This window comes from Austrofundulus limnaeus, unplaced genomic scaffold, assembly GCF_001266775.1.
Source record: "Austrofundulus limnaeus strain Quisiro unplaced genomic scaffold, Austrofundulus_limnaeus-1.0 Scaffold34, whole genome shotgun sequence".
NCBI lineage: Eukaryota > Metazoa > Chordata > Actinopteri > Cyprinodontiformes > Rivulidae > Austrofundulus > Austrofundulus limnaeus.
The window spans coordinates 504,366-518,018 of NW_013952436.1; the positions used below are offsets into that span (position 1 = coordinate 504,366).

The 13,653-nt window shown below is 40.8% G+C and overlaps 1 protein-coding gene across 2 annotated transcripts in view; it reads right to left on the reverse strand.

Annotated features, from left to right (window-relative positions):
- Positions 1 to 21: 21 nt before the first annotated feature.
- Positions 22 to 13,653, reverse strand: part of nlgn3a (neuroligin 3a) — a 222,240-nt gene continuing 208,608 nt past the window's right edge. For both annotated transcript variants that reach the window (XM_014006068.1, XM_014006067.1), the window contains one exon: positions 22 to 886. In XM_014006068.1, the coding sequence (XP_013861522.1) occupies positions 31 to 886 (856 nt within the window). In that variant the 3' untranslated portion in view covers positions 22 to 30. The remainder of the gene's footprint in view (positions 887 to 13,653) is intronic.

Here is a 13,653-nt window from a genome sequence, read left to right on the forward strand (position 1 = left end):
CCCCCGGCCTCGCCCCCGGCCTCCTTAAAGCTATACGCGGGTGGTTGAGTGGGAGTGCGGCAGGCCAGTGGAGTTGAAGCCGGTCGTGAAGGTGTTGTACGGGTGGAGGTTGGGCATGCCCACCAGGGAGTTGGGGATCATGGTGATGGTGTTGGGGGTCATGAGGGGGATGTCGTCCGGGGAGCGGCGCAGTGTGAGCGTGTAGTCGGGCAGCGAGGCCAGGCGCAGCGCCCCCTCGTTGCTGTTCCCCGCCTCGCACTCGTGGTGTGTCTGGTTCATCTGCAGYGACATGATCTCCTCCTCGGGCGCGTGGTGGCCGATGTCGTTGGCGGTGGTCTGCCGCTGCGGGCTGGGCTGCCCGTGGCCCGAGTCCTGCCGCCGCTTGTCCTTGCGGTAGTAGAGCGCAGCGAAAGCCAGCACGTTGAGGAAGAGCAGCGAGGCCCCCACTGCGATGGTGACACTGAGCTCCGTGGAATAATCCCGCGGGTTCTCCACGACAAGAGGCCCGGACTCGTCTTCGTCACTCCACGTGTCCTTATCCTCGTTGTTGTAGGCCGGAGACATGGGGGGCCGCTTGGTGTTGAAGGGCCAGCTCTTCCCGGTGGGCCTCTTGGTGGACAAGCTGTTCTGCGTAGTCTCTGGCGGTGGCACTTTGGTGGTGGTGGAGGTGTAGTGAAAGATCTCGTTAAGGTTGTACAGGTGGGGCACTAAGTGTTTCCAGAAAGCCACTTTGGTGGCCCGGTAGTGGTCTCGCACGCGCGGCTTTAGGCCGATGTGCAGATACAGCTGGTCCTGGGGGTTGTACTTGGACCAGGCCACCTCCTCGAAGCGGTTGGCCTTGGTGTGGATGAACTTGGTGTCCTGGGGAACTGGTTTGTTGGGATCCCTGCAGTCGAGAAGGGGATTAAGCAAACAGAGAGCCAAATGAGATTTTGACGGTACATTTAATTATTCATGCTTTGACATTCATTTAGGGCCAGGAGGCACATGCAGCTAATAAGAAAACACTCCACTTGAATCACAGCTTGAATTTAGACCTGAAAGGGTTTTTAACGTGTGGAACAAACAACAAAAGCATAAATACACAACTGTAGTTAAAAATTAAAGGCCTTGCGTTCCCTGAAGGAGCACATTTTACCCCCCAGCTTTTTATGCTGGAGTTTAAACTGATGGCCTCAACACACTCCCTCTGAACTGCCAAAATTGTGTCTTATTGTCAAAGTGTTATAACAAAAATTGCATCATATTCTTCGCAGCTTTGTCTCTTTCACCCCTTCTTGTTACAACCTGTCGGGAAATCTTTACACTCCCCTCCGCATGAGGACTTATTGTGTGATTGGTCATGTTTGTTTTTGCTGAAAGTGCTTGGACGCTGCATTTTGTGTCAACTACTTGCTTCAAAAAAGAATAATAAAAAAAAAACTGCTCGCTTTCAGATTTCAAGCGTTGTACCCGAAAGCAGACATTTATAAAGCTAGTCAAATGGCCAAAAAACAAGAAAAGATACATTGTGCATGAAGAAAAGTGTAGAGCTTTAACTGAACAGATTTCTGGACAGTGACGTGTACCACAGTGGGAGGGGTTTCCCAGGAGCTCAGAGCAGTGTGCCTCAGGGGCTATGAAAGGTGTTGTGTGTCACCTGTTTGGCTYCGTATGGACGCTTAAGACCATCTTACATTAAGAAAAGACAAAGTTATAGATGTTTTGGTCAAACCTTGACGTTATACTATAATCTCATGTAACATAATGACATTTGTTAGCACTTAAAGTACAGACTCTCAGCTACGACATCAAGTTGCTAAGTTTGATTAGCAGTGGGCATCTTGAATTCATTCCAATTTCCAAATGACAATCAGTTTTTAGACATACATCCAGTCATTACTTTCTAAGATCATCTCATGAACCACTGGATGATAAAATTCATCCAGTGGTTCATGAGATGTTTTACTTACAGACCAACAAAGTTTAATCACTCCAAAGTTCAACTCATTAACTGTAAATTTGGGTGGCGTTGTGGTCATTTTTGTGTTCGGTAAGGTCAGTTAGCAATGGAAGCCATCTTTAATTGATAGGACTCCAAACTATGACCAGTTAAAAATGTGCGGTCAATGACAGCTTTTGAGTTTCATTAAAATCTGCCCATAATGGATGGATGGATAGATGAAATATTTTGCTAACAGACAAACACACATGACCAAAGACGTTTGAGCCCTCCAGAGGTGTACTTGTTGTCTGACACAGATTCCTCATATTTTTTGTAATTTTCCCACGCCCTCCACTCCTCCTGCTCTTCCTCTTTGTGGGCATTGTTCTCCCTGTACAGCTGATCTCTCATCTCCCCTCTTCCCAGATGTTGATCTTTATGTCAGCTCTGCCGCAAAACCCGGAACGAGGCTTTTAGAATAAACATTCATGAATAAGTCAGCAGGCTTTAGGGCTCGCGTCAGGAGGTATTTTGCTGTGGATAATCCAACGCCGGTGAAAGCCACTCACCTCCCCACCCCCACTCCTGGCTAATTGCTCGGGGAAGCCATCACAGCGTACACCGGCATCCCTTGCACTGATGTAAAGTGGACCATATTAATCAAGACAGGATGTTTCTGGGAATGAGACTGAGGATAAAAATGTACCCCCCCCCACCCCACCGCTGCATGCAGTACCAAATTTAACCTACAGAGGTCACTATTCCACTTCTCCCCTTTTATCAAACACGATGCGTCAAAAAGCCAAGCTTTTCAATTACAGTGGAGCTATTGATTTATTGAGCGAATTAACATATAGCAATCTCCAACCATCACACAGCTTTGGTTTGTTGTTGTATACGACGTCGGGATTGGGAGCTCTGAGGCGCCCGCTCTTGCTAAATTACTTTCTGTGAATTCTAGCTTGGCGGCCTTGAAAACACAATGTCAGAAGAGCGAAGAGTGGGAGAAACAAAATAAAAAATAAATTAAAAAATCAGCTATTTTTCTAAATATGTTATAACATATTTCTTTGTGGTTCTGAATGCAATGTTGATAGCAAGCAAAGTTCAAATTTAGTTGGGGATTTTGGGAAATTGCAACTTCTTTTTTCCCCTCATAGACCTTAGTTAAAAACAGGTGGTGATTTTTTTTTTTTTTTTTTTTTTTTTTGGCAGAGACTGAAAACCCTCCAAACATAGCTAAGAGAATTAAAAGACATGCCAGAAGAGTTCACCCTCCGTGCCTCTCTCCTGTTAGTTTCTCTGCTGTCAATTTTTATTTTTCAGGTCAGTGCTTCTGGGAGAAGGAGGGGGTGGGGTGGAGGCAAAGCAAATTGAGATGGCTGGAGCTGAATCCCCCAACCTGGGCTGGTGTCAGTGGAGTAGCCCCCCGTAAATAACCTCTTTTATTAGGCCTGTAATGATCCCCGATGAATATTGACATCCTGACTATGATGACTTTGTAGCTGAATATCAGTAATTAAGTTTCAAAGGAGCGGGCGATGGAGGTAAGGTCATATTGATCTCCCCCAGCGCAACATGCCAGGGAACAGGATGTCAGCGGAGCAGTCTGAGACGTGCGGTTGTCTGCAGCTGGCGTGCCTCATGAATTCTTACTGCGGCGCCGTGCGTGCCATCGCACGGGCACGCAGGTAAATTTCTCCCCTTCCTCTAGATTTCAAACGCAAATGGCAGTAATGGAGGTCAGAGCTGTCTCCGATAATAAGAATTCTGTTTTTTCCACAACGCTGCAAACGCTCTCTTTTTCGAGAGGGTCAATTAGCTGAGTTGTGATGGAACAAAAACAGGAAAAAAAAATCACAAAGGTGCTTGGAAAGGTCTGGCAAAACCCATCAATGTGCGTGTGTGTGCGTGTGTGTGTGTGTGTGTGTGTGTGTGTGTGTGTGTGTGTGTGTACATGGAGTGAAGGCGCAGTGGTGCAGTGGAGTTAGAAAAAGCTCCTCGGTGGCTGGCTGACTGGTTCAGTGCAAGTGAAGATGAATAATTTAGGGAACACAAAGAAATCAATGTGGCATCTTTAGTTAATTTGATTTGCCGCATTAGAGAACAACTGGCTGCCTTATCTAATTACACACACATATGCTTGGGTAATTGTTGCAAACTCAATAGTAAACAGGGTACATTCTTTTGAATGGTTCCCCTCGTTGCTGCTAAACTTTGGGCTACTTTGGAAGTTTCAGAAGTTCTGCTGAGCTGAGCTGCGGAGGAGCTTCAGGTTTCGGCTCTGGTTCACTCAGGGGTTGTGAGACTTGTCTGTCGGGTCGAGTAGTCAGGTTGTTTGACCAAACGCCACCATGTAAGTAATCTTATTCATTTCTCCTTGGCAAAACAATCCTGTTTTCTGCAGGCATCAATCTGTACGTAGCATATGCAGAAATATTTGCTGCATATTTTCTCAAGAAATACACACAGATAAGCCATGCAATTAAAAACAAATGCTGCAATCTTCTGAATGATTTTGCCATGAATGTGGAGTTTTTAATGGATGTTTTTTTTTATGTATTCTGATGCAAAAGACCCTGAAACTTTCGGATCCTGAGGGTTGTGGGACTAAACTGCTGAGTCAGCACTTTGTTTTTCTTTTATTCAGTTCCCACATGATGTCTCGGAGTATTTATCCCCTGCTGCTGAAAGGCAAAGTTGGAGCGATAGTGTTTATACCCGTGTCTGTGTGCACGCATTTGTGTAGTAGCAAAATACGTGTCTCGTACGAGGCAGGGTAAATTTGAAGAAAACTTGGAGCAATAACCACTGGATGTACATCTACAGCTGATGAACTCTTGTAATTAACATGATTCAAGATGGCTGCCACAGCTGACTGAGTTTAGGAAACACTCAAATAGSTGTAATACAATCAGTTTCATAGATACTGAGCAAATCTTCAGTGTGGTAGTAGCTGAGAGTCATTCCCAGCACATATACTGAGAACTAACAATTTACACAAGAAGTTTGTTTAAAGTTCTGTCATTAAAGATTTGAAGCCAATTTAGATTGTTATAAAAATATGAAACTTTCAGGAAATAATCACTAAATAAATGTCTACTACTCAACAACTTTTGAAGCTTATTTGAATGGCAACAAACCAGTCAGTTTAATAGATTAAAAAAGCAGCTCTTTTGAAAACTACAAGAATGTATAAGTGTACGAGTGGCAGTAAACGGGTTGTAATGGCAACCAATTTAGGAAGAGATGGGTAGCCATGGCTAAGAAAGGAGGAAAGGAAAACCGGACAGATAAACTCATGTTTCAGGTGAAATGGGAGGTAGACTATCTTTACACAGAATTTTCAGTCAAACCTTTGTGTTTATTCTGCTTAGACGCTGCCCGCTATGAAGATTTTTAATATGTCACCACTACGACATGTTGCACAAAGCTAAATATGAGAAGTTTACTGAAGTCACAAGTACATAAACAACTTTTTACCAGAACCATTATGTCGTAGCGCTTCAACTCGCTATTTTCTTTGCGTCAAACATTTTGTATTCATATTTATTAAATAACTGTTATACATGAATTTGAGCATAAAATATGTTAAGTTACTGCACTCTATGTTGGTTTAATAAACATATATAGACACTAACATTTTAAAAATGGCAATTTTATTACATTTTGTTAAGTGTGCAGCACTACATGACCATCAGGTAGTGTCAAAAAAATAAATAAAAATGTGTCCCCTTCCGTCATAAAGGTTGTCCACGCCTGTGGAAAATCTTTGCTCCAAACTTTGGCATTAACTGTTAAATTACCTCATGAATCATTGGACAGATTTTAACAACTGCTACATTTTTGGAGTCAGCCCAATTGCGGATGGCCACCACAGCCGACCATTTTTGCCAAAACAAAAATGGCCACAACTCGGTCAATTTGTCAAGCTAAAATTGGATGGGATAGTAGCGGAGAGCCATTCTCAACATAAACTTTGAATGTGACATCTCGTGATATTGTATTAAAATGTTCAGAATGATATTTTCATGCTTGGGCCAGAACAGCTACAACTTCATCATCTTGACACGAGATTATCTCAGTCAAAACTTTGGGATATAAAGTAGTGTGTGATATGCACTCCTTCAAAGAATCCAAGCCTTTTTTATTTTTAAAATATTTTCTCCCACATTGTTTTGTAGCAGGATTTAGTTGGACAGTTTAGGCAAAAGTAAAGCCTCCCTGAACTAAAAGCTAGTGCTCAAGGCCTCCCTGTAGTACCTTGCACTGTAACAAAAGTATTTATGCTTCGTACTTCACCTGCCTGTGGCTAAAGCTGCAGTCTAATAATGAGGATTGCAAGAGTGAAAAGAATAGAATCTACAATATCGTAGCTCCTATTTTTCCCTTTTCTCACTAAGTGTGCAAGGACACAGTAATTTGAACAATTTATGTAACCAAATTATTATGTAATGCAGTAGCAATAATAAAACGAAGTGCACAGTCTTTTCTTACAATCACTGTCGCAGATAAACGTTTGCATATGACAGTATCAACCCCTGTGCGGTGATACAAATTATTAAAAAGGAAAAAAAAACCTTCATAAGATTTTAAGCTAATATGGGATTTCTAAATGTCATTCCTGAGCTCTGTCTGTGTAAATGGAAAYATAAAGTCGTTTTGGCATTTTGTCAGCAGAGACTTGTCGCAGTGAGATTCTCAAAGATAAAGAAAGAAGAAAATTATATTAAAACAGACAGAGGAGATAAATTTAATCGCGAGTCTAGTGTTTGGGATGAACCAGAGACATGAACGAAAATGTGAATTAATTAACGGCTCAGCATTCCTTGAAGGAATGCACATTTTCCATTGCATTTTCTTCTGGAGTTTTAAGCTAAGATCAACCGATTTCATGTGAAATCTCATAAGACCTGTCAGAACTCAGAGTATGTGCTAGGGATGACTCACAGCTACTACCATGCCAAATCTTTTCTCAAAATTGATGAAATTCAATAAGTTGTAGCCRTTTTTGTGTAGGCTATAGTTGTCTAATTGTAGCAGCCATCTTGAATTGGCTAGCTAATTAGTTGTGGGTCTAATGGTTACTTCCTGCTAGTTTTATTAACATTCACCCAGTGGTTCAAAAATTATTTAGCTAACAAACAGAAATGACTCCAACTATTATGTTCGGGATGGTCTCAGCTACTACCACACAAAGCTTTAGGTCAACATCTCTACATCTGATTGAGTTATTTCAGTGTTGTTTTCCTATAAATACTTAGTTTCATTAAAGCCAGTCAAGTGGTTCATGAAATATTTTGCTAACACAAAAGACAAATGTACACATGCACACACAGAAACTGGAAGAAACATGACACCAACTTGGAYTGGATGAGTGGGCCTGATATTCCTCGTCTCTACAACCGTTTTCTTTTCAACATCCAAACACTTTAATAAACAAGTGATAACATGTGTCTCTGTGTTCGGTACACACGTTATGGAGTAAAGTCCGTGTTCTGAATGTCACAGAAAGTGCTGTCTGTGGTCCTACTGGGCCCTCCGAGCTGATGGCATGCCACCGGTCAGAGCTCCATTCCTAATCTGGATGCTCAGTGAAGCCGTGGCTGGACTCCCGGCAGAGGAGAGGGATTATTACACCCATAAAAGCCAGYGTTTTAATGGCCTCTCAGATTTCCTCTGATGTGTTCATATGGCTGAGCTGCCATAAACCTTCGCCTTCATCTCTGCCTCACARCCCGCCCTTTTCTTTCCAACATTAAGGACCTGTTGACCCCCACTAACCTTGACTTGCCATGTGTGTTTAGGAGCTGAAATGTGTTTGGGTCTGTGACTGATGRGGTGTTGGTGGGTGTGTGCATCACTCCACATAGGTCCTGAGTGTGTTTGTGTTGAATTTGTTACATCTTAATTTTAAAAATATTTTCTAACTTTTGTTTGCAAGCCAACAAGTTCTGCATACTTTGTGATATTTTAGCCATTCAAACTGTATAAAAAATGTTCCACTCATTCAGGAAAGAAGTGCTATGATCTTTGGTTTTGTAACTTTTATACTTAAAATATTTAACTTCATAGAAAAACTGTATACCCATAACAATACACTGAGATATTCTTGATTTGCTGAAAAATGTTTAAAAAATCTGCCTCAGTAAACTCCCTTCATTTTTCTCTACTTACTCTACTTTTAGTTTTAGCTACCATTCAGCTATTTTAGCTTTTTGATTTGTTCTCCTTTTAGCCAGCCATTTAAGTTTTTTGTCTTTTCCTACTTTTGGTTTTGTAACTAGAATTTAGCTACCTTTAGCTTCTTAGCTTCTTGCTAGTCTATGGTTATAGTGTTTAATTTGTCTTTGATAATTAATTTTTTGTTATCATTTTGTTACATTTAGCATTCAGCTAGCCTTTTGCTACTTTTTTCTTCTGCTTAACTTTTTGTCTTCCAGCAAACCTTTTAGTTATGCTTAACTAATCTTTCACTGTTTTTAACTGTTAGCGTTAGTGTTTTGCCACTTTTACATTTTAACCAGCTATTTACTTCTTTTAGCTTTTTATTATCCTTTTGTTACATTTAACCTTTAGCTACTCTTATCTTTTAGTCACCATTTTGACATATTTCAAACTTTTTTGCAACATTTAACTAGAATTTTGCTACTTTTAATTTTTAGCTATTGCCAGTTTTACATTTTAAACAGCCCTTACCTTTTTGTTTTAGCTTTTAGTTATCTGTTTGTTACATTTAGCCTTTAGCTAACATTTTGCTATACTTACCTGGCCTTTTGCTATTTTTAGCCAACGTTATCCTATTCTCAAGTAGTATTTTGCTACTTTTAGGTTAACCCTTTTCTACTTTTATTCTGCTAGCTAGCTTTAATAACTTAGTAAAAGCTTGTTCAGCAGATTTTTGCAAACACACACTATTCAGAATTCATTGCATTTTTAGAGGAAATGCAGTTCCTGTAGCGACATATTGACATGTTCGACCACACACACTTGGCCCCAGAACATGTCCCGCTTCACAAAGCTTGATGCGCCTTGTGGTGATGAAACACAGCTCTCCTAGGGCATGTGAGGAAAAAAAAACACATTTTTTGTACTGTAAGTATTAAACAGATTTTCTATAAAACGCCGTGGCACCTGAATGACAGACACAACTCTTGGCTCTCGGCAGGATGTGACAGAAAGGGACCTAAGCTCATTACCCATTCTGAGCCCCGTCTACAAGCGCTGATGTAAAAGGTAGATAAGGAGAGAATGAATATCATTTTCTTTCTTTTTTCATTTCCCATGTACCTCCTTCCCCTTTTCATCCTGATGTAATTTGAAGCGCTTCAATGATCATAGACCTAGCCATCACCAAATCTGAAAAGACACGTTTAGGTGCCCCGAGGCTGAAGACGAGAATCTATTTTCACTGCACTCAGGGTCTGTGAATCCAAAGCAGAGTATAGCTGCTCAACATAAAACTGGCATTAATTTAGCAACACAGATTTTTGCTAAGCTGCAAAATATGGAAAGATTGTCTTCTTTCCTTTTCTATCGCTACTCTCGTGTAACAAATTCATCCCYTGCAGTTGTTTATCTACTTACCAGGTAACACAAAGTAAGGAGCTAATTTTAATTTGAGCTCTGACACAGGCTTTTCTTCGTCTGCGTTCTGTGTGCGTTTCGGAGAGCAGCATTCAGGAACAGCTTCGGCTTTGAGCAGGTGAATCATCGGGCTGCACCCCCTTTAYCCTTCGTGCGCTCACACACTGCTGCAGAAGGCTGAGTGATGTGTGGGTCATATTTAATGGCAGCCTTCAGTTCAGCAGGCTGAAGCGATGCAGGGCGAGGCGCTGTGACTTTGAGGTGTGGGGAGGTGTTAGAGGACAAAGCTCTTGCACCACTTCTTATTATGGACACTATCGATTTGTTTGATAAGACAAGTGGCAGCAAAAAAAAAAAAAAAAAAAAAAAAAAACATTCCCTGCATGCAGTTTCTACCTCTTTGCAGCCTTTTTTTATTACACCCACTCCCTAAAGGTGAAAGGTGAGCGATAACACTTTTCCCTGTGTGTGTTACTAAAATATTTCAYGAACCACTCGACGGGTTGCAATGAATGTTTCAGAAAATAATCTTTGGACATTTAACTACATCTGATTAACATTTGGAGTCGACCCAATTCAACATGGCTGCCACACAGAAGCAACCTTGAAAAACACAAAAACAGCTATACGTCAAGTAGTTTTATTGACCTAAAACTGGGTGAGGTAGTAGATGAGAGGGATCAACACACACTTTGAGCGTATTGCACAAACACTTTGTTTAAATGTATTAACTTTTTGGTTAAATGGAATCATTGGATCAACACCTACAGCTGTTCTTAGACAATTCAAATGGCCGCCCCATAACTGACATCAGAAAACACAAAAAATGAATATAGCTATATAGCTATAACTCAGTTAGTTTTTAAAACACTTTAAGTGTGACTTCTTATATTGCATTAGATTGCATTCAACTCAAGGCTGCAGGTGAAATGCATTACATTACTACATTATAGACCTTTAATTTTACCATTTAAATCCTCTTTTTGAAAAAAAAAAATAACATTAGCTATAATTTTTTGAACCATGCCGAGTCCTAGTTCCCTTTGTCTCTTCTCTTTTCTCCTATTACATTCAGCACACAACATGGACACCGATCAATGGCCTGCCGGTGCTTTAACAAGCCACACCACTTCCTTACCTTCTGTAATGCAAATCAGGATATTGGCTACAAATCTCCCATCAAGTGAGTGCGTATTTAATGGAGTGGGTGGGCGGCTGTTGGGAGCTGGGTGATTTTACAGCGCAAAGCATTCCCATTATATAGGTATGGGTTGAGTTTAACGAATGACTGAGAATGGAGGGCTGGTGGAGGGGGTGGGAATAATCCACAGCAAGGAGAAGGAAAGAGGTCACGATGAGTGATATAACAACTGAAGCCAAATAAAAAGAAAGTGTGTGTGTGTGTGTGTGTGGTGGGGTGGGGGGTGGGGGGCAAAGCTGTCCGTGAATGAGGTCAAATAGGAGAAACAGCTGATGTATAAGTGTTGTTAATCCCAAAGAGGAAGGCGGCTCGACTGACAAGTAGGAGGGGAAACAAGAGGATTAAAAAAATAAATAAATCAACTCGCCACATTGTAAATCATAGCGTGGGCTGTTTAAAACTGCGCCGTAGACACACCGCCGCTACTTTTGTTTGGTTGGCAGCCATTGTCACTAAACCAATCAATACTGCATATTTTAGTTCATGTTGCAAATGTAATACATGACTGGATTTCTTTTGTGTGGGATAATGAGAGAGAGAGAGGAATGGTGGAGCGTGCTGAGGAAGTTGAGAAAAAAAAACTCAAAACATGACAGCACTCTGCTCTTTAACAACCTAGCAGGGCCTTGCACAGTATGTGGCCTGGTTTGCATGGAAAGCAGGGGCAGAGAGCATCACTAGGCCGGTAAAAAAATTGATATTTAAAAAAAAAAAGACGAAAACATGCACAACACTAATGATATGGAATGATTGATGCTTTTTAAAGCTTTCCATCAGCCTGCCCTTTCAAGTGTTTAGTCTTCAGTCTTTAGTGTTTGTTGCTGCTTGTTGATTTGTTGCAAAAGTTTCAGAGAATTTTCACAGAAAAAGTTGCTCAGTCAACTAGGAAAATTGCCTTTTCCATGAGAATGCAGTGTYAAAGAAGCTAAAACTGAATTAATAAAGTGAAAGCATGCAAGCAGAAGCAAAAAGTATGTAGGAGCTAGAATTGGCAAAATTTAGCTAACATTAGTAAAGTTGTAACAAATAAGTATACAGTGCAAAAACTTAGTTGAAAGCTGAAATAATTCAAGTGTAACTAAAAAGCAAGAGTAGYAAAATAGAAGCTAAATTGTAAATGTGGCAAAAATAATAGCTAAAAGCTAAAATTATCAGAACATAGAAAGCAGGAAGTAGAAGACAAAAATTGATAGATAAACATTTTAGTATCTGAATGGCTAAAATAACAGAAAGTATCTGAAAGATGTTTGTATTTTAAAATACAGATGAAACTACAATATAATTGTATGAATGCTGACTCAGCATTAACACAATAAAAGCACAACCTGATTGTTTTTGCATCATTAGTAAAGCAAATACACTAAAAAACCCTCTAAGCCAAATAAATCCCCAGCCGCTGAAACATCCCCAACTCTCAGGAAAGAAAAGTCTCGTAGTGTAAATGCACACACGCACACACTAAGGTGATTTGACAGTGTGCACGCTCTGTATGCTTTTATGCCTCACTGTCACGGTACGGGGGAGAAAAAAAAAGAGCACGGGGAAGGGATTTGCCATGTAAAAATGACACATGAAAGCCAGGRACAGGAAGAGCTTTTGGAGGAAAATGCTTTATGATACACACTGTTGACATACAGCCCAAGTGTCTCAACACAGTGTCACACATGTTTCTACAGCTGATTTAGAGACACGGACAGGAAGTGAGATCTGGGTCGACTCATTACAAACATCTGTGAAGGGAGGGGGAGGGGGAATCCAGCTTCACAGACATAGGCAGGATCGTTGTTGGACAGGCCAATAAGGCGAAGGGAATTCAACTGGGTCTTAATTAAAAAGTACGTCCTCCAGAGCCAAATTGGGGTTGGGTGGTGTTGGAGCAGAGATCTTTAGTCCCTGGTGGRGTCTAAATGAGGAGAATGAACTTCAAAATCTGGGGGAAAATGTCTCACATCTTCTCGCTGCTCTAAAAGTTGAGGGTAGATTCCTTTTTATGGGCTGCATCTATAGCAGCACACTGTTTTTTATGAAGGCCTTTGAACCCGACCTCTTTACCATTCTAAGGCCTAACTGTGRGTTGCCTGTAGTGAGTTATACTTATCATTAAAAGATGAACTCCTTGAAGCAATGCACATCACTCACTGCCTTTCATGCCAGTTTTACATTAAAACCATTTTATGTAAGGCACAGATTCATGACCRTTTTGGTGAAACCTTAAATGATGTTACACACAAGCTCATGCGATTTCTCACACACGGTGTTATCTCTCAATGTATGTATTGAGGTTGGCCTGCAGCTACAACCACACCACATTTTAATGTTAACTTTTAAGGATCATTGCCCTTTTGCCTTCAGCAGCGTGCGATAATGACATGATAAGTATGGATGTAAACCATTATCCTTCAGCTGTTTGGCTCCTATAATCCTAATAAATCCCTTCCACAAAAATCCACAAAACTGACATGGGGTCAGCAGTAAAAAAAAGCAAAGCATTTTTTTCCTCTGTTTGCTGTTTCTTGGTGTGAAAGAAAGATTCTGGATGACAGCAGACTTACTGCCTGTAGTGTTGTGTTGAATGAGCAGAGTTGTTGGTATGGTTACCAACACAAGTAATTTTGGTGACACCATGAGATAACCAGCATGCTTTGCTATGGTAAGTCTTCAGGTAAACCCAACAGCAAATGTTATACAGCAGCAACCGGTCCTTGAAAATACATTTGATTCGGTTTGTTAACATAAAGCCAAACTATTCCAGTTTCCAGTTTCACCTGGGTCTGCTTTGGGAAGATCGATTTCTCTACAAAAACTTGCATACGTAAATAACAATAAATGATATTTTTTATTCTAAAAGATCTTAAAGGTATCATATCATGCTTTTAAATCCTTCTTTTTCACGTCTCCAGAAAACACTAATTGGAAAGTGACATGATGATGTACTGACAAC